A 25,843-nucleotide genomic window follows, 5' to 3' on the forward strand; every position below is an offset into this window, starting at 1 on the left:
GGATGTCACGCAGTGGGACTGAACCCAGAACCATGTGGTTGGTTAGCAAGCTACTTACCACACAGCCACTCCTGCGCCATTGTCCTATTTATTTACAAAATATTTCATTCATATCTCTTACTTTTGGAATGCAAAAGCATGACCTTCCAGATGCATTACTGGGTTCATATGGGAGGTCATCAGGGAGTGAGTGTTTCTTTAGAAGTTTACTATCAACCCAGAATCTCACATTTTCAAGTTTGATTGTTTTCTTGCAATGTGTATTTCTTTGTGTCTTTTTAAAACTCTATTAGAGACAAAAGAATTCTCACATAGTCCACACTGATATGGTCTTTCTCCAGTGTGACTGCGTTTGTGGACTACAAGATTGGATTTATTAGCGAATGATTTTCCACATATCCCACAATGATATGGCTTCTCTCCTGTGTGACTACGCTTGTGAACTACAAGACGAGAATTATCAGTGAAAGATTCTCCACATATCTCACAACGAAATGGTTTTTCTCCTGTGTGACTACGTTTGTGAACTACTAGACTAGAATTAACAGAAAAAGATTTTCCACAGATTTCACAAGGATAAGGTTTTTCTCCAGTGTGACTTCGTACGTGAACTACAAGTTGAGAATTATTACTGCAAGATTTCCCACACATTTCACAGTGGAACAGTTTTTCTCCAGTATGTATTTTTTGATGCGTTTTTAACAGAAAATTAGTGGAAAACGATTTTCCACACATTTCACAATGAAAGGGTTTTTCCCCAGTGTGGATTCGTTTGTGTTTTGTTAAATTACCATTGGAGACAAAAAAATTTCCACATATTTCACAGTGGAAAGGTTTTTCTCCTGTGTGGATTTTCTTGTGTGTTGTTAAATTACTATTATACACAAACGATTTTCCACACACCTCACAGTGAAACGGTTTTTCACCTGTGTGTAGTCTGTTATGTGTTGTTAAATCACTGTTAGAAACAAAAGATTTTCCGCATATTTCACATTGATACGGTCTTTCTCCAGTGTGTACAGTCTTGTGAACTACAAGATTGGAATTCTGAGCAAAAGATTTTCCACATATTTCACAGTGGAAAGGCTTTTCTCCAGTGTGACTACGTTTATGAATAACAAGTCTTGAATTAACAGAGAAAGATTTTCCACATATTTCACAACGAAACGGTTTTTCTCCAGAGTGTGTTCTTTTGTGACTTATTAAATTAGAATTATCAGCAAATGTTTTTCCACATATATCACAGTTGAAAGGTTTTTCAGCAGTGTGTAGTCTTCCGTGTCTGTTTAAAATACTGCTGGAGGCAAAAGATTTTCCACACACTTCACAATGATAAGGCTGTTCTCCAGTGTGGCTACGTTTATGGACGACAAGATGAAAACTCTTAAAGTAAGATTTTCCACATATTTCACAGTGAAACATTTTTCCTCCACGGTGTATTCTTTTGTGACCTGCTAAATTACAATTCTTCACAAAATATTTCCCGCACACTTCACACTGAAAAGATTTTTGTTCAGTAATTGTTTCACCACTCTATGCCTGTATCCGTATGTATGGTAAAAAAAAACAGGCGTAACTTTGGTATATGTACCGGATACATTTCAAGAAAGTACTTTTTTTTTTATATATGGGGAGGTGTTAGGGTTAGGGGTGGGAGAAAAGGGTTTCTGTTATCTTCAGAAATGTAAACAAAGTCACGTGTGTACCTATACCGAAGCATCGCCAAAAAACATTTGCATTAAATGCATGCAGGTGATTAATGCCTTCCAAATCTCGAGGAATTTTTAAAAGCTGGCGAATGTCCGCGAATGTAATCTATTGTAGTTCAGTTTAAGGTCTTGGATATCATAGGATGTTGTTGACATGTGTAGAAAATATGCAATATAGATATATTTTCAACTTACCATTTTATCGCTTGTTGCTAATTAGGTCTTCTCCATATTGCTGGAGACAAGAAGACTTCTGATTCTACTCTAAGAAATATAGGTGTTTAATAAATATCATACATGCTAAAACAGTATATACTCTACATAAACAGCTTGTATTGGACATGTTGGTGAAATCGGCGCTCTACAGGTTATAACAGAACGTTCTGACAACACAACTGCGTGTGCACGTGTTTATATATATATATATATATATATATATATATATATATATATAGGGCAGCGGACTCGCGGTTTCGATTCCCAGACCGGGTGTTGTGAGTGTTTATTGAGCGAAAACACCTAAAAAAGCTCCACGACGCTCCGGCACGGGATGGTGGTGATCCCTGCTGTACTCTTTCACCACAACTTTCTCTCACTCTTACTTCCTGTTTCTGTTGTACCAGTATTTCAAAGGGCCGGCCTTGTCACTCTCCGTGTCACGCTGAATATCCCCGAGAACTACGTTAAGGGTACACGTGTCTGTGGAGTGCTCAGCCACTTACACGTTAATTTCACGAGCAGGCTGTTCCGTTGATTCGGATTAACCGGAACCCTCGTCGTCGTAACCGACGGAGTGCTTCCATCCATATATATCGCTCGTGTTTAGTAAAGAATCATGTTCGTTCCATCACGGGAAATAGAAAAGTAGTGTTTGCTGCATGTTGTGATGGTGATCCAAATATTTGATTTGGGAGCCTGTAGGAAAAGTGAATTTTGGTGATTAACACGAGATAGTCATTACCCGATAAATTCCTTTCTACAAAAGGCACCAAACCTTGATATTACAGAGGTACTAGTAGCACCACAGAGGTACTAGTAGCGTAGACTGGACCCGGTTTGCGCACCACAGAAACGAAATGAGATGTCACTAAGATAAAGAGTTACCGGTGTCGCTGACAATTTTTCCTCCCCCCGAAAAGATACCGGTAACATAAGTTAACGTTAATTGAAGTCACCAAGAAATTGTCATCATTTATAATATTCACAGTTAAACATGTAAAACTGAGACGATGTAATGTACTTTGTGCATTTACACTGCTACACGGACATCAATTTGTTAAAATTATTATTTGTGTTGTAACAACACTGTCATCTGTCGAGACTTCGCAATATATCGTTAGTTCCTCCTCGCAGAGCCTTGGAATAAATTTGGTAGACGGAAACTGTACGGAAGCTAACTGTGTATGTATACACACACACACACACACACATATATATATATATATATGAGAGTAGTGATGTTTGTATGAAGTATTATCTGATGTATATAAATGTTTTTAATTAATTATTACTTTAAAAAAAATGGCAAAACAATGCAACTTATAAGAAAAGTACCGGTCGATGGTTAATACCTTTACTTGGCATTTCAATATTTCAGGGTTAGGATTGCCTCCTTCAGGAAATCTTCAGAGAAATGGCGTTGTGAGATGAATACATGAATGCAGCTCAAAAAAAAAAATCACGGGGGTTTTGTCCGGATCTCATAAATTAATTGTGACTTTATTACCGGTCACCGAATACATAACAGAAAAGTATTTCCTATTTTCCTTCTTTGAAGACATTATGTCTTCAAAGAAGGAAAATAGGTAATACTGTCTGGAGGGTGTAGTCTGTTTTTTTGTTTTTTTTTTTAATGGGAAGATCATGGCAAGAATACCTTTGGTTATAGGTTTGCTGCATCAAGGGTCTGATTAAATGCTAAATCACTAAATTCCCCATCCCTAACTTCCTTCCAATAACCCGCTTTCACTTCTAAAGTTGGTAATTCAAAATGTTTCAATTACAGTAGAGGGGAGATAACTCAAAAGAAATGACTGCTTTTAAAGGTTGTTATAGACTTAAGGTTAGTTTGTGGAACATCACTGTATTCTGATTTCTTTTATTTATGTCTGATCTTAACATGATTGCTTCTACTATACTGACCCATTAAATATATTTATAACGAACAGCTTACACATACATATCAGAGTCAGAAATAAGAATACCTTGCAGGTGGTCGTCGCTATTGATTTAGTTCAAGGACTTAGGTACCAGATACCAAGAGTTAGCACTAACATCGCAGCAGTACTTAAATTTAGTTTGTTTATTATTCAAATGTACATCTCAAACAAATATCACTATATATAAAAAAAAACAAAAAAAACAATTTGGCAGCTCAAACTGGATGCCAAAACTAAATATCTTTGTAATTACAGAAGGCAAAATAGCAACTGTTTGAGGTAAGTGAAATGACACTGAGAATATATTTCTTTATTACCCACAAGGGGCTAAATACAGAGAGGACAAACAAGGACAGACAAACGGATAAGTCGATTATATCGATACCAGTGCGTAACTGGTACTTAATTTATCGACCCCGAAAGGATGAAAGGCAAAGTCGACTTCGGCGGAATTTGAACCCAGAACGGCGTGCTAACGATTCTGCCAGCTCGCCAGCCATCCACATTAAGCTGGATTTCCTTAGGAGCCGCTGGGATTTTTAAAACTCCTTGTATCACGACGACGATGATTTTATTTCTTTGTTTGTTCGTGTTTCTTTCATAACTTTAAAATACTTATAGGAAACAAATAATACCGTTTCATTCAGGTTAAGGCACTGGAATTGTTTTATTGATACTTTTAATATTTTTCGAGTTAAATTGGGAAAGCTTCGATTAGGTGGGGGTAAGAATTATTTTAAAGAATGCGAATTGCAAATGTTTCTGAACACGGAGCTTTAACGGTAATCCTCGCCGTGAAGTCAGAGCGAGTTTTAAAAAATGTATAAACAGTATCAGCATAGCAATGTTGGAAGAGGCGACTTTGATGAAGATATTAATGGCCCTGAAAAGGGCCGGTATGTCTGAAAAATTTGATTTTAGTTTTAACCTTCAAATCCGTACAGAATCCGTAAAGAATAAACATTCATAGCGGTCACATCATCATGGATAACATTCTGAAGAAATACCGTCAACACACCGCGTATTCCTTCGTAGATCAAACCAGAGATACGTTCGATACCACTTCGACGACGGATATTGGGCATGGTGATACCATGGATGTTATCTTTCTCAACACCTTCCTGTAATGCTTAGCGCCTCCGGCAATCTTTCACGGTCATTCATGATAAAATATTTCTTACGATCAAATTTCAAGATAGACTTATGAATCACTAGAAAATATGCACAGGGCGCGGTGAATAAATTATCGTCTAAATTGCATAAAAGTGAACATAACAGACATTTCATTCTAACATACATTTACCAGAATTACGATTCAATAAAATCGCCATCGGCTTCAACGACAGCCTCCAGACGACATTGGAATTTCCCGCAACACTTCCGGACGGTCTCCTTGTTTAAGTTGATGAATGCTGCCATAATCCTTGCCCTCAGTTCATCTTTGGTGTTACAAGGCGTTTTGTTGGTCTCTCGCTCAACTGCGCCCCACACATAATAATCAAGGGGGTTGCAGTCTGGGGAGTTAGGTGGCCAAATGTTAGGGGTGATGTGGTCGCAGAAATTGTCTGACAGCCATGACTGGGTTCTCCTGCTTGTGTGGCATGGTTCAGAGTCCTGTTGCCAGATATAGGGTCTTCCAGCAGCTACCCTCTTGACCCAGGGTAGCACCACCTCCTCCAGATACTTGATGTAGACCTCCGTGTTAAGTGTGAGGCCGTGTGGAAAGATGACTGGTGGCATAACGTCACCATCACTAGTGATCACTCCAAACACCATGATGTTAACTGGAGGGTTATCTGTTGGTACATCCTTTGGGGACACTACAAGCCAACGGTTGTCCTGTGCGTTCGTCTGATCCTGGCAGAAATTTTTCTCGTCTGAGAAAAACCAAAGCACATTGGGTTGGAGGGGATGCTGGAGTTTATTCAAAAGCTTCGTAGCGCGGTCTTTCCTTTTGTCCTTGATGGCTTGGGATAAAAATTGGCCCTTTCTCATTTTGTAAGAGGAATACCGAATGTCTTCATGCACTACCTGCCTGATAAGGCGCTCAGACACTCCCATGTCCCTGGCTATGGACCTGTTTGACTTGGAGGGATCATTGTCAATAACGGCCCGGATCTTACAAACAAATTCAGGAGTTCTTTTCTTATCAGAACGATCCGAGTGAGTTTTCCGAGCTGCCGTACCTTCGTAATCACCATTAGATTCATCCAACTCTTTCCGAATTCTCTGCACTGTCCTCAGGTTGACACCCAAACACTCTGATATGTTCATATTGGAGCTTCCGGCGCGAATGCCAAGCAGTACGGCATGTCGTTTCCAAATTTCTGGCACAGTTAATTGCGTCATGGTGTCCAACTGACCCTACGAAACTGTGTAGTCGACAAAATCAAAATACAATGCGCAAAATTTTAAATATAAAACAGCGACAATTTGTCAGTCGCACCCTGTATGTAGTTAACGGACGTAGCATAGAACATCTTAATACAAAGATCACGTGATTTTGAACAGCCAATGGACAGATTTCTTTCAGCAGCAGCAGCAGCCTGGCGGGTAGCTGTCACTTTTAAATCTCAGAAATCCACCTTCCCGTTCGTTGTCTAACGTTCCTTATATGAAGTGTGACACTACAACGCAACTCATTCTTAAAATTACATTGTAATGGCTCGTACTAAGCAAACAGCTCGTAAATCTACCGGTGGAAAAGCTCCACGTAAGCAACTGGCTACCAAAGCAGCCAGGAAAAGTGCCCCAGCAACTGGAGGCGTCAAGAAACCTCATCGTTATAGGCCTGGTACCGTCGCTCTCCGGGAAATCAGACGTTACCAAAAGTCCACTGAACTTCTCATCAGAAAGCTTCCTTTCCAGCGACTTGTTCGTGAGATCGCTCAGGATTTTAAGACTGATCTTCGATTTCAGAGCTCTGCTGTGATGGCTCTTCAAGAAGCGAGCGAGGCTTATTTGGTTGGACTATTCGAAGATACCAACTTGTGCGCCATCCACGCTAAGAGAGTGACCATTATGCCTAAAGACATTCAACTTGCTCGCCGAATCCGCGGTGAGAGAGCTTAAATGTGGAACATAATGTGAACATTATAAAATGGCCCTTTTTAGGGCCCCCTAGATTATTTCGAAAGTATTTTCTTTCGTTCATGGATATGCTATTTGCTTACCAGTTACTCATTTGTTTTAATATGTAATCTTGTAAAAATTTGGCGGTGACCGATTCTTCGATATCTCAGCTTACACTCTGCAGTATTTTTTAGATATTTCTCTTAACTATACAACAGCGATTATTTTTCGAAGTAAATCATCTGAAACGTAAAATATTCAACAAACTCTGACGTCGTTTATTTTCGTTTTCCAATGTTCATCTTTATATATAAAAGTGAGGTTGTGTGCTGTCTGTCTCCTACGATTTAGATTCCTAACTACTCCCACATTTTGTGGTGCAGTTTAACCAAAACCGGGTATCTTATAGTCGTGATTCATATCGAGCCCTTCTGGGTATTAGCGCGCGTCTACCATGAGTCTACGATTTAAAAAAAAATTTACCATCATTTATTTCCGTTTTAATGCATTTTTTCGCCATTATATAAGGGAAGTAACTCTCTAAAAATGTCTAAGATGAGTCAACGATTTAAAAAAAATTTACCATTTTTTTTTCCATTTTTAATGCATTTTTTGGCTATAACTCTAAAAATGCTTTATAGTTATTTCCCTTACAAACCCGAGCAACGCCGGGCGATACTGCTAGTTATGTATATTTATGTGTTTGTCCCCTACCGGTGCAGGTGTATTTACGTCCCCATAACTTACCGGTTCGGCAAGAGACCGTTAGATTAAGTAGCAGGCTTTGAAAACAAGTACTGGAGATTGAAGACAAAAAAACAAAAAAACAAATTGAAGTTTAAATTGTAAATTCAGAAGACAAAGGTCTGTCAGTTCATCCTCATCTATACAAGAAATGGTTCTTATGAATAATGCTTACGTACATTTGTAGCCTCTGCATTAACTAAACCCAATATCCCTTAACCGTTTGAAAATGCATGTACCTGTTAGTAAGATTATGTAAGCGTAGAAATTAACCAAAAGTAAGAAATTTACCCAAAATACTGTACATCTTAAAAGTAAACTAACCTTATACATGGAGAATAGATATTAATTTTATTGGAATTTCATATCAAGACGCCTACATATGTTCGGTTTTCTTCGTTTTTGACTGATTTTTCCCAATTTTTTTCTTCACGACTGCCTTGGATATGATGGGCATTTTTTTAAGCACCTCCCTCTTCGAACCGATTTTAGTCTATTATTTTTTTCTGCACTACGCTCTTGGAAGAAGCCGTTTCGCCTCCTCGTTTGTAACGTTCAGATGTATTGTTTTTCCAATATTTTTTTCCCCCGTAACCATGCTATTAAAACAAATTTGAAAACCATTTATTTCAACCCTACTTGTCCCTCGTTTCTGTTTATAATTTTAAAATACTGTAGATCCCGAAAAAAAATCATAACTGGGATTTATCTACAGTGGTTTAAAAGAAGCATGCGAAAGAATTCATTTTGGCGGAATTATTTTACACCCTCATCCCCAAATCCTAAAATCTCATCTCTTTTTTTCAAATTTTATTTTACTCGGTGTTTAAAATCCGGACAGTCCGAATTTTTGCTTCAGCCCAGTAATGGACCCCGCTTGGGTACATTATCATTCCAGTAAATGTATTTACGAAGAGAAAAATATTGAAAAACATCGCTACACATCAGTACCAAAGAAACGAGGAAAATATCAGGTGGTCGTGAGATGTGCTAAAAATAGCAGCTAAATTGCTCTTACATCACTAATTTTTTCATAATCTTATGAATTCCTACGTGTAGAACACATTCGAAAAAATTTTCAGAAAATTCCAAAGAATAAAAAAGTTATGTGGTTTGCTTAAACCAGAAATTTGTCTTTTTTGCTAATTCAAATTCAACAATATCTAGGAGAATTGGACCTTCCCTCAGGGATGGCAGAGCTGAAAAAAGTAAGGATCCAACAAGAGAGGGGCAGTAAAGTCAGCCCTGGGTCAAGTACAGTAAAGAAGAATTATCTATGGCCCGTGCTCCACAGGAGTGAAGGGCTTAAGTGAGTAAAAAAATTATAATTACTTGTTGAATATAAAATCCTTTGTATTTGCTGAGGTCCTTGCAGTTGATGCAGTTTTGCACATTTTTCAATATCGGACAAAATGAGGATCACCTGGAATATAATTTTTACACCTAAGTGATTGTAAATTTTTGAGGGAAGTAAATAATAAATGTATTTATTAATCTAATTTACATCGAATATTTTTATATCGCTAATAATAAAAGATTACAAAAAGTCACTTGTTTGGCAATCAAGGAATTGCCCTAAGTATTTGAAATAGCATAAGAAATTAATATAATGATCCTCATTTAAAACTGAAATATATTAATTTAAAATATTAAACTAAGAAACTAGAGCTAGATTATTCAGTATAACTCCTGTGGGAACAGTTTTTAAAAATAACCAAATAAACCTAGAGCTACAAAGTTTTGGGCAAAATGAACAAATAGATGTTATGTAACTTTCAAAAAAAAAAAAAAAGAACCTATATCTAAAAGATGAAGAATTATTTACATCATTTACATTTGACGGATATTTGTCCTCATCTTGCTTGTTGTTAACACAACGTTTCGGCTGATATACAGGTGTCTTGGAATTTCGAACCTGGGTTCTCATTCCTAAGATATTTTTCCGACGACGACGTTGTTGTTGTTCAGGTCACTGCTTGGAATCGAGCGCGGGTTACTAACCGCAAGATTCCGAGTTCGATTCCAAGCAGTGACCTGAATACTACTACTAATAGTAATATCGAAAAATACCTTAGGAATTTCCCTCATAACAACAAACACGACAAGGACAAATATCCGTCAAATGTAAATAATGTTTAAAAATGAAGATTTTAATTTCGCATGAATTACTCTGTCATATTACTGCAGGAAATTACTCTGAAAGAAATCTTTGCAGAAAGGTTAGTAGGTTGATTACGTATTTCTTTCATTATGTTATCGCAGTTTTGTGAGATTTGGCTGTTACTTCTAGTATGTGGATAGCCTACTTGAAGGCCAAGGCGGTAGAATTGAGAGGAGGAGAGGTATTTCTCTTTTTTAAATCGAAATTTTACAATTTTTTTCAGAATCGGGTTCTCCATAGCCAAAATCGTGGGATTTCATATTAAATAAATCAATATATATCCATTTTCCTGCAAGTTATGAGGGAAAAATCGGATCTTGTGAATTTTCCAAAAGTCCCCTCCCATCAGGTTCGTTTGCGCAATTTTTTTTTCACATTCATTTTCTACAGTTGTTAACACCCAGCAGGCTGGTTTTTTTTTTTTTTTCGTTAACGGGTGAGGGAGGATCTCTTTATTTACCAGTTTATCTACCCTGCTATCCTTTGGGTCTTCGGATTTTTCAAAGGCGTTTTTGTTACATTTTCGTAATGATTTATACTTCTATTTTTCTTTCACATGAAATTCTAATATAATCTACAATCTGAAATGTCTGAAAATTTTATTACAATAAACCATTTTTCAGGAAGTTAGAAGGAAACCAAATCAGGGGTGGACATGAATACATCTGTGGTTATGACCCGCCCATCCCAAATTAAAGCTGCTCAACAATAACAAAAATCTGACTTCCAACCGTTTACATATTCGTTTCGCTTATTCAGCAAACCCGAGGCTATATTTGTATGTTCCCATATTGATTTGCTTTTGTTATCTATTCTGGAGTTGTACTTAGAGCCCCAAATATGTATGGGAGGACGGAGCGTTCGATTCTTCAATCAGTTGGGTACTTTAGTAAGGGTTTTCATTCCGTATAACTAATCTATTAGCTGAAAACGAATACCAACTAGCTGTTAGTGAAGCCCTCTTCTTCTCGTTACAACATCCTCGATGTTCCTCCAGTTGGGAAAGCCGTGAAGGTGCCTTAAGTCTGCTCATAAAACAATAGCGAAAGCTACAATATTCGCCAGCGAGTGATTATGCTTATAAAAATTCGGTGATGTTTTGGGTTTAAGTACATATGAAATAGGAAGGTCGCTATAGTGACTAACTGTTGTTCGTTTTAATTGAATGTATGTAAAAACGTAACAATTTTATCTCCTCAAAAAACTCTATTGAATTCGAGACGTAACAAGTACCGCAAGGGTTTTTTTTTCCCTGCGTTTTACCATTATTATTGATTATTCTAACAGTCTGTTTTGCCATCGATTAAATTGACTAGTATTTTCTTTTCTTTCACATGAAATTCTATTTTATGAAAGGCGAAGTTTTCTTTAAGGATACGTAATTAATACCGACTATAGTTGATCACAAATTGCATTTTAGTAGGCTTTTTTTCTTTTTTTAGGTAAAATTGTCTGCACTGGCTCGGCGATCTTTTATTTGAATTTAGCGCCTTATGAGTTCATTGGCGGATGACAGTCAGGTGACAAACTCTAACTCCGCCTAATTAGCTTACTGACTGCGGAGACCTGTAGCTTATTTAAACTGATAAGAACAAAGAAAACATTTTAGCTGTCTGCTACGTAACTGTAATCAACTCAACAATGTCTGGACGTGGTAAAGGAGGCAAAGCCAAGGCCAAGAGCAAGACTCGATCTTCTCGTGCCGGACTTCAGTTCCCCGTCGGCCGTATTCACCGTCTTCTACGCAAAGGAAACTATTCCGAACGTGTCGGTGCAGGGGCCCCGGTCTACCTTGCTGCTGTAATGGAATATTTAGGTGCTGAGGTGTTGGAATTGGCTGGAAATGCTGCCAGAGACAACAAGAAAAGTAGAATTATTCCCCGTCACTTGCAGTTAGCAATCCGTAACGATGAAGAATTGAACAAACTGCTGTCTGGAGTAACCATCGCCCAGGGTGGTGTTCTTCCTAACATCCAGGCTGTCCTTCTCCCTAAGAAGGCCCACAAAGCAGCTAAATAGGTTAATTACCTTGGTTTTTCAACAAACGGCCCTTATAAGGGCCACCACAGTTTACGTTTAGTTTTCTCCTGATTGTTGATGAATGCGATAGACTTATTTCAAGTTTAATCTTTTTTTTTTCGCTTTGATAGTTTAAAAAAAAGTTGTCTTCACTTACGTAAATGGTTTCATTTTTCGTAGATTAAAAAAAATGCCTTTTGTTTCACGAAATTTTTACTTTTCAGCAATTGGACTTCTTGAAGTGACAGTATCTTTGTCTAAAAATGTTTTGGTTAATGATTTGCTTAAATTTGAACATGACCTTTTGCTTACGCTGCGGCCCTTATTTGTCCTCGGATATTGTTAGATGGAAGGGCGTTAGACTTCACTACGATTTTGTGGCTGGTGATCGACTGTATAGAAATTCAGTTACTTTTTATGACTACAAATACGAGGATTTCCCGAGATGACGGTCCAATTCATATTTTCCTCCAGTATCTAACGGTTCAGTTATGCGCAATTCTTATTCAAATTTCAAGGAATAACTTTTCATCCCAGGAATGAGGCGTTTCAACCGTCTTAAAAAAAAAAAAAATTTGGCACTGTCATGCCTTTAGTTGTCAGGAGGAAAGTAGAAAACAGTTTTCAAACTAACAAAAGCCAGCGGTGGAATTCTGGTCAAGTACATCATATAGCCTCTCATAACTTTACATTTAAAAAAAAATATTTAAAGAAAATTTTTGCGAATGTGTTCTACGCACGACAATTCATACGATTATGTAAACTACCCGTGATTTAAAGGCTATGTAGCTGTTATTTTTAAGCACACGTCTCGACCATCTCTCACACCCTCCTTATTTATCAGTTTGACGTATTGATGTGTACTTTTAAACCAGAATTTCGTCAAATCAGCCACAATTTTTCTTTCTTTCTTGTATTTATATATTTCTTTCCAAGTTAGAAACTCTCTTGAACATGAATTCGTCCGCCCACTTTTCTATCTTCACTCATTCCTTGCTTTTCCCTTTTTACTAGAAACACTGTCGTAGACACCCAGTGAAGTTTCGGAAAAGGCACACCATTTGACCGAATTGTTTTGAGCATGAAATCTTTTCAGGCGAACGTAAAGAATACGTACACTCGGTGTTTAGGGTTTGTGTTATGTCGAAAACGGGTGGTACGTATTCTTGACCTCCGCCAAATATTCTCTACTCTAGACACAAGGCCCGAAACTTTTGGGGAGGAGGTCAGTCTATTAGATCGACCTCAGTACGCAACTTGGTACTTAATTCATCGACCCCGAAACAATGAAAAGCAAAGTCGACCTCGGCAGAATTTGAACTCGGAATGTAAAAATAGACGAAATACTGCTAAGCATTTCGCCCAGCGAAAAATATGAGCTGCAGTAGTAACTTACGCTGTAAAAGTAAATATTAATGAATAAGGTAATGATTTCTAAATATAGGCGAATCTGTAATTTTCAGAAATTTTTGCCAATGTAGTGTACACACGGGAATTCATACAACTGCGCAAAAACCCAAACAAAAATATTTTTGCGAGATTTTATTCCACGGCTTCTCAGAAGCTGATTTAAATGAAAGTTGTGTGTGAACTTGGTGGAAAGAGTTTATTGGAATAATTATACGACGTTTTGTCCCGTAACACCCCAATTGGAAATGCAATGAATCTAAGATACTTGTTTCCCTGTCAGGAAGAAAGATAAGGGCTAAAGAAATAATACAGCCCTTAAATCACGCCAAAACTTTTTGTGTTATTGCGCAATCGAATGAATTCCATTCGCAAAAATTTCTGAAAGCTGTAAAAGTTATCACGAGTTGTATTGGGTGCTTAAAGTAGAATTTCGCCGAATATATATATTTTTTGCTTTCTACCACAGGCACGAAGCCTTTTGTGGGGAATAGGCTCGTGAATTACTTCGACCCCACCCCCAGTGCTAAAGGATGACCTCGGCGGAATTTAAACTCGGTCCGACGTACTGACGGTTCTTTGCTGCAGCTAATTATTATTATAACCAGGCGGGAAGAGAATAGTTAAAGAACCAATTTTTCATAAAGTAGTAAGAATGTTATAAAACACTGGATATTTTCTTGTCACTTAATTAAAAGAAAAAAAAAACGCATATTGGGGAGGCAAAAATGTATTTAAATTTGAGTTTGGCGCCTTGCGATTTCATTGGCAGAAAATGTCAAGTGACAACTATGCTAACTTAGTACTTGTTGACTGCAGATGCCTAATTATTGGAAGATTAAATGTATATAGGCTACCATTTTTACCGTTTATTTCAAATTTGCAATGTCTAGGCGCAATGTAGCAACAGCCAGATTTACTCCGCTTTATCCTCGTGCAGGCTTCAGAATTAAAATTGATTAGGAAGACTTTTTAGTCAGTTTTTATTATCTGGAATACTCATTTCTCCAAATCAAATGTTTGCATTAACAATTCTGATAACTGTCTATGTAACCCAAGTATAAAAATAAATTTTTACTCCCATCCCCTCCCGGACCGATTTTGGGGGCGCTTAAAAACGAATGGGGAGAAACCTCTTCGTTAAAATTCAACTCCATATCTATGAATTTCTTAACATTATAAACGGAATTTTTATTCTTTTTGTTAAACATTTTTCCATTATTCGAATGTGTTTATGGAGAGAGAACTATTTAAGGAACAAGGTATTATATGATCGTGAGATGTGCTAAATCGCCCTTAACTTTTCCATAAAACCATATTCAAACACCATTTGTATGAATTTGCTTCTCTCACCATGAAGCATGGAATTTTTTCTAATACTATGGAAAAAATTAACGGCGATTTATCTGTTGTCTTATCTCTTCTAGTTCCTTTCTTGTTTAATATTTTTCCACACATAAACAGAGTAATGAAAAAAAGGTTTTTTAAAAATGCCATGTTGAAAGAAATTTACGAACATGGAACATTTTTTTTTAACTTAAAGGTTTCTCGTTTATTAAGTGTGTAGTACCCACAAAATCGAGTAAAAAGAAGAATATCGGCGGACATGGAAGTCAGTCAGCACCAGCAGTTGGAATCTCTCCGTTTCGACGGGGATTTTTCAGATATTTTTTCGCGATGCCCTTGGGAACGGTCTGGACGATCGTTTTAGCAAAAAAATGAAATTGCGAAAATTTTTAACTCCCTGACCGATTTTTCGAATTTCTCAGTTTTTACGGGGATTTTTTTCACCCCACTACCTCCTCGACTAATTTTGTTGGCATTACGCTCAATGATTTCCGCCTCTTCTGACGGATTTTGTGGTCACTACACGTTTAAAAACGATGGCAGAAACCTTTATATAACAAAAAAAAAAAAAAAAAAAAGGATCTTTTCATCTACCGGTCAAAGTGAAAAGATCCCCCCCCCCAAATATCCATATTTATGAATTCCTTAACATGATACATGACTTTTTTTGTTCAGCCTTTTTCGGTTACTCATGTGTTTATAGGGAGAAAAATATTAAACAAACACGGAAGGTGGTCGAGATCTGCTAAAAGCAGTGTACTTGTGTTTATCATTATTTACATTTGACGGATATTTGTCCTGGGTTCTCATTCCTATTTTTCGATATTATTATTATGCAGGTCACTGCCTGGAATCGAACTCGGAATCTTGGTTAGTAGCCCACGCTCTTAACCACTACGCCATATGCCCGTGGAGTGAATTTTAGGGTTTATAAATCTAATATTCTCCCATCAATACACGCGAGAGTGAGAAAGAAACGGGGAGGGTGGTCTTGGGATGTGCTAGAAGCAACAGCCAAATTCTTCTTTAACTCCCTTTCCTCTGAAAATATTTACAATCTTTTTTTTTTTTTGCCGGAAAGGCCCCTCCCAAGGTTTTTAACTGGAAAAAAAAATTGGGCAATATCGGTCCGGAGTGGGTAGTAGCCCCCCCCCCCCCAACTTTTCATACAAAAGATGTCCCTTCTCCCTCCATCATTTCGAAAAAAAAAAATCCCAGCCAAAACTGAGAAAATCCAACTTATGTGGTATTCCTGATCCGAAACTCCTCCTGACTCCCTCGGAAAACTCTTCCCCTACAGATTTCTTTATAATCGTAACCTATGCCGTTTGAAAGGTTTCATTAAAAGATACCCATTTTCCTGAAAGCTATGAGGGGGAAAAAAAGTCGGGTCATGTGAATTTTCCGAAACTCCTCTCCCGAAACCCTCGGAAAATTTCTTAGCAACAAATCCCTATATACTCTGAATTTACAGCATCTAAGCAGTACTTGTTAAAAATTTCGTTAAAAAGTATCCATTTTTCTGGAAGTTATGAGGCAACAAAGTCGGGTGGGTACATCTGTAGTTATCCCAAAGTAAGTATCAGTTGATGTAATCAACTTACTTCCTCTCCCAAATTTTGAAACTAATATTTTCCTTATTGCTGACGCAAATCGTTAATGGTTTTCTCGAATTTTACTCTTTCATAGCTCAATATTTTTGTCATTTTCTCCAGTCTAAGGGAAATAACTCTTGAACTTCAGATAGAGTTCAAATTTAAATATTTGGACCTTGCGGTTGAGTTTCGGATGAGGACACACCCGCATTTTCTTCGTTTTGACCGGGATTTCCCCAATTTTTCCCCCAACTATACCTTTGGAAATGATGGGGGATGGGGGGTTTAGTATTTTTTATGAAAAAAAAAAATCTTTTTGAAAATTTTTCACCCCACCTGCAGACTGATTTTGACCCTTTTTCTTTTTTTTTCACTACATACTTAAAAACTATGGAAGCCTTTTCGGTAAAAAAAAAAAAAATTAATTAAATAAAATTTCAGACAAAAGCCTTTTCGGTAAAAAAAAAAAAAAAAAAATTAATTAAATAAAATTTCAGACGAAAGGGTGTGATTTAAGGGAGATTTAGCTGTTGTTTCGAGCACATCACGATCACCTAGTACCCTTCCTCTTTTCTTTCTTACTCTGACATGTATTGATGTTTTTCTACCCATGAACATCTTAATGCTATTAAAGTTATGAAAATTTGATTTTTCACCCTCTCCTTCATCGTTTCTGTTTTTAATTTTAAAATCTTGGAGAATCTGGGGTCACTGGTGGGATTTATCCCGTTATTTACAAAAGCTATGTAAAACATACGCTAAGAGTTGTTGAAGCATGGAACAAACTGCTGGCATCAGTTGTTAGTTGTCGGAGCACTGCATCCTTCGAAACTTCAATGTTTTCCGAGATTCGCCAACACTACACCTGATTTTCTTCCCTCCATACACATTTGTACATTACTGTATGCGCTTTATACGCACTTTTGACAAGTTGTGGTGCACCTGAGCACTGTATACAATAATTTCATTATTATTATATTATAACAATTTATTTTCTGATCTCTTTTACTTGTTTCAGTCATTTGACTGTGGCCATGCTAGAGCACCGCCTAGGACTTATTCTTCGTAAGCCTAGTACTTATTCTATCGGTCTCTTTTGCCGAACTGCTAAGTTACGGGGATGTAAACACACCAGCATCGGTTGTCAAGCGATGTTGGGTGACAAACAGACTCAAACATATACACACATACATACATATATAAAATTTTCTTTGTGGTTTATCATGTATTGTTGACAAGCTATAAGTTTTACTAAAATGGTCAGCTAAATATCCCTTAAAATCACATTTTCTTTTGGTTTCTGCATAGTCAGAAAATTCCAAAGAAACAAGTCAAGGGGTTATATTCTGTGCGTAAAGCAGAAATCCACCGAAAAATCTCTAGTAGATGAAATTAAAATCGCTGCGAATGAAAGAGAAAGAGAAAACAAAAATGTAAAGTGTGAGAAGCCCTGAAAAGGACCGTTGATACGGATACAGCAAAATGCCACCCAAGAAATATATTTGCTTCGAAGGTTTCTGAGTCTTCTTGGGAAGAAGAACAGCTTTGAATGGTGGGAAGAACACTACCTTGAACAATGGTTACTCCAGACAAAAGTCTGTTTAATTCTTCGTCATTGCTGATAGCTAATTGCAAATGACGGGGAATAATTCTCAATTTCTTATTCTCTCTTGTAGCATTTCCAGCCAATTCCAACACCTCGGCAGCCAAATATTCCATTACAGCGGCTAAGTAGACTGGGGCTCCGGCATCAACACGTTGGGCATAGTTTCCCTTGCGGAAAAGACGGTGGATACAGCTAAAAGGGAACTGAAGTCAGCACGGGATGAGCAGGTCTTGCTCTTTCCCTTCACCTTACCTCCTTTACCATGTCCAGACATTTTTAAAGTTCGATAGGAATTTAAAAAAAAATAGAAATCTTTTTCTTTATTTGCCACTAGGGCCCAAACACAGATAATGACGATACAAGGAAAAAAACCCCAGTAACTGAATCACTAATAGAGCTGTTTGCCTTTAACCCTTTAATGTTCAGATTACTCTGTTAAATGTAATACTTTTTTACTCAAATTGTTTTGAATTAATCATGCATTATCTCATAGCTCTGAGGTTTCAATGATGTGAATATTTATTTTTAGAATGTCAATGTAGGTTAGGTGTGAGAGGCTAGATATGGCTAGTTCAAATATAAAACATGTAGAATATTTGGGCTGGATGTTGCTGGTTTAAACACTAAAGGGTTAAATACCCTGTAGAAGGCTCCAGCAACCGACATTTATACTAAGCAAGTAAAAGTAAGTGGGTTTTTGTTACGTGACTGTTAATTGTCAAATTCCACCAATGAATATGAATGGCGCAGATTTGCAAAATGTTGATCTGCTGAGTCTACTTGACAGCTATAAATAGAGTAGATGGTTATGCCACCAGCTACTGCTTTGAAAGGAGCCAAGAAGGCTTCCAAGGCTAAAGATTCATGTCCCACAGGAGACAAGAAGAAGAGGAAGGAAAGTTATTCCATCTACATCTACAAAGTAATGAAACAAGTCCACCCTGACACTGGTATTTCCAGCAAATAAACAATCTGGATGTGTCAAGGAGTGGCTGTGTGGTAAGTAGCTTGCTTACCAACCACATGGTTCCTGGTTAAGTCCCACTGCGTGGCATCTTGGGCAAGTGTCTTCTGCTATAGCCTTGGGCCGACCAATGCCTTGTGAGTGGATTTGGTAGACGGAAACTGAAAGAAGCCTGGGCTTACAAAGAATAAGTCCCGGGGTCGATTTGCTCGACTAAAGGTAACTGAAACAAGTAAAAGAGTAAAAGAGAGTATTGAAGAGTGTGAGGGAGTGCCCTCGCAAGTTAAATGTGTATTAATGAACAGAAAGAACTTGCAAAGATTAAGTGAGGATTACAGGAGAAATATTATTATCTCACAAAAGGAAATTGATACCAAGGGGATGCAGTCAATGATAAGCTATCATGAACTTCTAAGGGAATTTATCATGGACATATGAAGTAATTATTAAGTCGTCAATTGTTTTTAAAAAGTTTCAATGAGGTCACTTGGATTATGGGGTCCGAGTGGCCTCCATTTCATCCATTCATTTTTTACACCATCCTTCTCATTTGCTTTATTTTTCTCCCCACTTTTGTGTTTTTGTCCATCTTTGTACTGTCCCTCTATGTTTAGCCCCCTGTGGGCAATAAAGAAATTGTTGTTATAATCATCTGAAATGGAACGGTCAAAGTGCGATATTTGAACAGTTTTGCTATTCAACTTCAAAAAAAAGGATGTAGAGCTTCTGAAACTGCCCACGATATCAGCAAAATGTTTGGTGAGGAAATGACTAGTGAGTGGTCAGCTCATAAATGGTTTAAACGATTTTGCAGTGGAGACCTGGGCCTTGAAGATCGTAAGCATAGTGGATGTCCATCTGTCATTGATGATGGTCAATTAAAGACTGTCATTGAGAAAGATCTATGTAAAACCACTCAAGATCGGGCAAAAGAACTTCAAGGTAGCCAGAAAACTACCTGCAATCGGAAAATCAAAACAGATCAACAAATGGGCACAGCACAATTTGAATGAAAATCAAAAAATGCGCAGATATGAAATTTGTTCATTGCTTCTTCTCTGTAATCAGACATCCATTTCTTGACCATATTGTAACTTGTGATACTGTACAATAATAAAAAAAAACAAAACATTCTCGTTAAGAGGTTGGACCAAAATGAAGTACCGAAAACCTTTCCTAAACCTTGGTTTTTCATAAAGAAGGTTATGATGACTGTTTGGTGGTGTACTGCTGGACTCATCCACTATAACTTCTTAAAACCCAGAAAATTCATTACTGCAGAAACATATTGCCATAAAATTGCCAAAATGAAGGAAAGACTGCAACTTCATCCCAGACTGGTCAACAGAAGAGGGTCACTCATTCTTCATGACAATGCTTGACCACATGTTTCACTAACGATGTTCCAGAAGTTGTGGGAACTTGGCTATGAAGTTCTTCCCCAGACCTTTCTCCTACCACTTTTTCAAGCACCTTGATGGTTTCCTGTGAGAGAAAGAGTTCAAAAATCAAACCAATGCTGACAGTGTCTTCAACGAGTTCATCAACTCCAGAACACCAGATTTTTAATGTTACCAGAATAAACAAACTTATATCTCGTTGACAAAAATGCGTTGATTGTAACAGTACATACTTTGATGAATAATATTTCTGCATTGTTGAAATATATTGTGACAAATTTCATGTTTTGAAATGTTGCTTACTTTTTACTTAGCCTGATATATTATTTCTTGTACATCAGTTAATGGGTCTAATATTAATGATTGCCATTTAAAACTAATGTAGCTGGATTTCCCAAGAATGAGAACAGAAATTACTTTTCCCTGATGAAAGTTATTTAATATTATATCGTCTGATTCTTCAATACGAAATCAACTATAAATATATTTGGCAGTGTTTCCACCACTCTAGGTTTATCCATCCTCTCAAAAAAAGATAATTCTGATCTTATTGAAGTTGGCTCCCTTGGTTACTATACACGAACTAAGTGTTAACCATCATATTACAGGTAATATTAGGAACATAATTTTGCTGTTGTTGATAACATCTGACGATGAATGAATGGTTAAACAATAATTTTGTTATTGATAAAATATATTTATTGAAAATGTACAAATGAGAAATTCATTTTTATTTAATTTAATAAACAATTTATTCTGTAAATTAGTATTCATTTCATTATTTAGTATAATCACCATGAAATTTGAAAAAGAAACTGAGTAACTACCCTTTAACATTGAAGTGGTAACTACCTTAGGTAATTTTAATCAGCAGGTAAAAATGAAATATTGGCATAACAATGATACCACAATCCCTGTAATTTAAGACAAATTACAGTGAACAGACTACAGAAAATAAATGCCAACATATTTCACAACGATAATCTTCTCTACAATCAGTATTCTACTGTGGATTACAAGTGTAACCTTACTTCACACTGAATAATTCTCCATGTAGTTTCAAGTCCACACGATTACAATTCACAAAAAAATATTTCCCAAATACTTAGAGAACAAACTTCTTTCAAATATAAAGCAAAATGAAAATTCAAAGAGAATGATTTCTGATGTAATTTCATCATGATCAATGTTCTCAAATGTGTACTTGTTGGTGGGGCTGTTTGGTAAGTAGCTTGCTAACCAACCACATGGTTCCGGGTTCAGTCCCACTGCGTGGCATCTTGGGCAAGTGTCTTCTGCTATAGCCCTGGGCCGACCAATGCCTTGTGAGTGGATTTGGTAGACGGAAACTGAAAGAAGCCTGTCGTATATATGTATATATATATATATATAAGTGTGTGTGAGTATGTTTGTGTGTCTGTGTTTGTTTCCCTAGCATTGCTTGACAACTGATGCTGGTGTGTTTACGTCCCTGTCACTTAGCGGTTCGGCAAAAGAGACCGATAGAATAAGTACTGGGCTTACAAAGAATAAGTCCCGGGGTCGATTTGCTCGACTAAAGGCGGTGCTCCAGCATGGCCGCAGTCAAATGACTGAAACAAGTAAAAAGAGTAAAAAGAAAAAGAGTAAAAGGATTCCACATTTCAATTAATAGGATTCCTCTCAGAATGTAGTTGTTCATGTCTTTTTAAATGACGACTAGTGATAAATGACTTCTTGCATGTTCCACAATGATAGGGTCTTTCTCCAGTGTGACTGCGTTTGTGGTCCACAAGATTGGAAGTATTAATGAATGATTTCTTGCATATTCCACAATGATATGGCTTTTCTCCTGTGTGAGTACGTTTGTGAACAACAAGACTTGAATTATTAATGAATGATTTTCCACATGTCTCACAGTGGAAAGGCTTTTCTCCCGTGTGACTACGTTTGTGAACTACTAGACTAGAATGGAAAGAGAAGGATTTTCCACAGATTTCACAATGATAGGGTTTTTCTCCAGTGTGACTTCGTACGTGGAGAACAAGATTCCAGTTATTGATGAAAGATTTTCCGCATATTTCACAGGGGAAGGGTTTTTCCCCCGTGTGGACCCGTTTGTGTTTTGTTAAATCCCCAGTAGAGGCAAAACCTTTCCCACATACTTCACAGTGGAAAGGTTTTTCTCCCGTGTGGATTCGTTTGTGAGTTGTTAAATTACTGTTTATCATAAACGATTTTCCACACAGTTCACAGTGGAAGGGTTTCTCTCCAGTGTGGCTACGTATGTGGACACCAAGATTTGAATTATTAATAAAAGATTTTCCGCATATTTCACAGTGGAACGGCTTTTCCCCAGTGTGTATTCTTCTGTGTTTTGTTAAGACACTGTAATAAACAAAAGATTTTCCGCATATTTCACAGTGGAAAGGTTTTTCTCCAGTGTGACTACGCATGTGAATAACAAGTTGAGAATTCTTAATAAAAGATTTTCCACATGTCTCACACTGGAACGGTTTTTCTTCAGAGTGGATTCGTTTGTGACTTGTTAAATAGCTATTATTGACAAAAGATTTTCCGCACATTTCACAGTGATACGGTTTTTCCCCAGTGTGACTCCGTATGTGAACTGTAAGCTTAGAATTAGAGATAAAAGTTCTTCCACATATTTCACAGTGAAACAGATTTTCTCCACTGTGCATTCGTTTGTGTGTTGTTAACATACTGTTAGAAATAAAAGATTTTTTACATATTTCACAAGCATAGGGTTTCTCTCCAGTGTGGTTACGTTTGTGGATTGTGAGCTGAGAATTATCAATGAATGCCTTCCCACATACTTCGCAATGATATGGCTTTTTCCCACTGTGAATTTGTTGATGTCTTTTTAAGTGACTGCTAGTAATAAAGGATTTCTCGCATACTTCACAGTGAAATGGTTTTTCTCCAGAGTGGATTTTTTTATGTTTAGTCAAGACACTGTTGGATACAAAATATTTGCCGCAAATTTCACAGTGGAAGAGTTTTTCCCTATTATGCATTTTTTTGTGCAAGGAGACTCCATGTTTTGATGAGAATGTTTTCTGACAAACGCTACAGTTATATTCAGGAATATTTTTGTGTAATATTATTTCTTCAGTAAATGTTTCGTTGCATAAAGGTTTCTCATCACTGTATGTTTGTGTAAATGTATCTATATTGTTAAATACAGGTGTGTTTGAAGTATCCAAGTGATTAACATCCTCCATATTTATTCTTCAGGAATTCTTAAAAACTGAGAAATATGAGAATATAATTTATGGTTCAATTTCTTGTCTTGTATACGATGAGAACTCTGCTATCATGCATGAAAAATATACAATGTAGATATATTTTCAAATAATCATAAGAATGACTGGTCCTTTACTGGTACACATATTGTTGTATACAAAAAGCTTCTGTCTACTTAAAAAAAACGTTGGTATGGTTAATGAATGCTATGTAGATGAAAAATATGTCCATATGTGATTGGTGGTAAATGTTTCGGTGAAAGCATCTACATCTGCTCATCTTGCAATGGAATACTCAGCAGAACTGTAAAAGAAAAGATATGACAGTGTAAGAAAGATGTTAAAGAAAGAAAATGCATGCATGTATATACATGTATGTGTGTGTGTGTATATATATATATATCTCAATAATAAAGGCGGTGAGCTGGCAGAAACGTTAGCACGCCGGGCGAAATGCGTAGCCATATTTTGTCTGCTGTTACGTTCTGAGTTCAAATTCCACTGAGGTCGACTTTGCCTTTCATCCTTTCGGGGTCGATAAACAAAGTACCAGTTACGCACTGGGGTCGTTCTAATCGACGTAGTCCCTTTGTCTGTCCTTGTTTGTCCCCTCTATGTTTAGCCCCTTGGGGGCAATAAAGAAATAAGAAACGTTAGCACGCCGGGCGAAATGCGTAGCCGTATTTCGTCTGCTGTTACGTTCTGAGTTCAAATTCCTCTGAGGTCGACTTTGCCTTTCATCCTTTCGGGGTCGATAAATTAAGTACCAGTTATGCACTGGGGTTGATATAATCGACTCAGTCCGTTTGGCTGTCATTGTTTGTCCTTTCTGTGTTTAGTCCTTGTGGGTAGTAAAGAAATATATATATTTGGGTAGTAAAAATATATATATAGGCACAGGAGTGGCTGCGTGGTAAGTAGCTTGTCTACCAACCACATGGTTCCGGGTTCAGTCCCACTGTGTGGTACCTTGGGCAAGTGTCTTCTACTATAGCCTCGGGCCGACCAAAGCCTTGTGAGTGGATTTGGTAGACAGAAACTGAAAGAAGCCCGTCGTATATATGTATGTATGTGTGTTTGTGTGTCTGTGTTTGTCCCCCTAGCATTGCTTGACAACCGATGCTGGTGTGTTTATGTCCCCGTTACTTAGCGGTTCGGCAAAAGAGACCGATAGAATAAGTACTGGGCTTACAAAAGAATAAGTCCCGGGGTCGAGTTGCTCGATTAAAGGCGGTGCTCCAGCATGGCCGCAGTCAAATGATTGAAACAAGTAAAAGAGTAAAAGAGTATATATATATATATATATCAATAAAATTATCCACACAAACATGGAAAGGTGGACATCAAAACGCTGATAGATATGTAGGTATCCAATAAACTATGTGCTGTGGAAATCAGAGAAAGAAAATATATGTCATCTGAACACATGGGTAACTTTGATGCATGTGTCACTGATGAAGCTAGGAACATAGGGATAAGATATGAGAGTGGACAGGTATATCAACACGGTAAGTTGACCAGCATACATACTTAAAGAAATCTAAGTATGATTAGAAAATAGCGCAGGAGTGGCTGTGTGGTAAGTAGCTTGCTTACCAACCACATGGTCCCGGATTCAGTCCCATTGCGTGGCACCTTGGGCAAGTGTCTTCTACTGTAGCCTCGGGCCAACCAAAGCCTTCTGAGTGGATTTGGTAGACGGAAACTGAAAGAAGCCCGTCGTATATATGTATATGTATATATGCGTATGTGTGTTTGTGTGTCTGTGTTTGTCCCCCTAGCATTGCTTGACAACCGATGCTGGTGTGTTTATGTCCCCGTCACTTAGCGGTTCGGCAAAAAGAGACCGATAGAATAAGTACTGGGCTTACAAATAAGAATAAGTCCTGGGATCGATTTGCTCGATTAAAGGCGGTGCTCCAGCATGGCCGCAGTCAAATGATTGAAACAAGTAAAATAGTAAAATAGTAAATAGTAAATCAGAAGGTGACTGAGACATTAGTGCATGTCTTTGTATCATCATGACTTGACAATGTGTTACTCTGTGGCCTACCAAGAGATACCAAGAGATTGCAGCTCATTCAAAATACAGCAGTTAGAGTAGCTGTGAGGAGAATGAAATTTGACCGTATTTCCCAGCATATAAAGGCTCTACACTAAGTTCCCCAATACATTAGTGAACTACTTTAGGGCAAAAGAGTTAAGAGTGTGAGATAAAGTTGAAATAAATTCCTTGTTGTACCTTACCAGGTACTAAAATGGAGAGCTGTGGTGATCAAGCTTTCTGTAAGTCAGGCCCAGCTCTCTGGAAAGTACCTCTTTCTTCTTCTGTCTGCACAAACTGCACCAGCTAAGTCAACTTTCAAATCAAATTGGGAGATTTATCTTTTCAGGAAATACTGGTAGTAAACTGTC

At 37.4% G+C, this 25,843-nt stretch overlaps 3 protein-coding genes and 1 long non-coding RNA gene across 4 annotated transcripts; 3 read left to right on the top strand and 1 right to left on the bottom strand.

Annotated features, from left to right (window-relative positions):
- Positions 1–225: 225 nt before the first annotated feature.
- Positions 226–25,843, bottom strand: LOC115215784 (zinc finger protein 850-like). The gene is made up of 3 exons (XM_029785082.2): positions 25,676–25,843; positions 21,931–23,732; positions 226–926 (listed from the first exon to the last, which is right to left on the bottom strand). Exons 2-3 carry the CDS (start codon positions 23,405–23,407, stop codon positions 226–228), a joined length of 2,178 nt encoding a protein of 725 aa, XP_029640942.2. The 5' UTR covers positions 23,408–23,732; positions 25,676–25,843.
- LOC115215541 (histone H3) lies at positions 6,315–7,194 on the top strand. Its single transcript, XM_029784723.2, has one exon. The coding sequence runs from the start codon at positions 6,530–6,532 to the stop codon at positions 6,938–6,940; it is 411 nt and encodes a 136-aa protein (XP_029640583.1). The 5' UTR covers positions 6,315–6,529; the 3' UTR covers positions 6,941–7,194.
- LOC118764768 lies at positions 8,845–14,108 on the top strand. Its single transcript, XR_005000566.1, has 3 exons — positions 8,845–8,993; positions 10,069–10,194; positions 12,879–14,108. It is a non-coding gene; the product is annotated as an uncharacterized LOC118764768 (long non-coding RNA).
- On the top strand, positions 11,424–11,909 carry LOC115215722 (histone H2A-like). The gene has a single exon (XM_029785013.2). It carries the CDS (start codon positions 11,487–11,489, stop codon positions 11,862–11,864), a length of 378 nt encoding a protein of 125 aa, XP_029640873.1. The 5' UTR covers positions 11,424–11,486; the 3' UTR covers positions 11,865–11,909.

This window comes from Octopus sinensis, linkage group LG9 (assembly GCF_006345805.1).
Source record: "Octopus sinensis linkage group LG9, ASM634580v1, whole genome shotgun sequence".
NCBI lineage: Eukaryota > Metazoa > Mollusca > Cephalopoda > Octopoda > Octopodidae > Octopus > Octopus sinensis.

Coding starts and splice junctions, on each gene's coding strand:
- LOC115215541 (XM_029784723.2), top strand. CDS start 6,530: ATGGCTCGTACTAAGCAAACAGCTCGTAAATCTACCGGTGGAAAAGCT.
- LOC115215784 (XM_029785082.2), bottom strand. CDS start 23,407: ATGGAGGATGTTAATCACTTGGATACTTCAAACACACCTGTATTTAAC. Junction 927..21,930: donor CCACAAACGCAGTCACACTG/GAGAAAGACCCT, acceptor GACTACACACAG/GTGAAAAACCGTTTCACTGT.
- LOC115215722 (XM_029785013.2), top strand. CDS start 11,487: ATGTCTGGACGTGGTAAAGGAGGCAAAGCCAAGGCCAAGAGCAAGACT.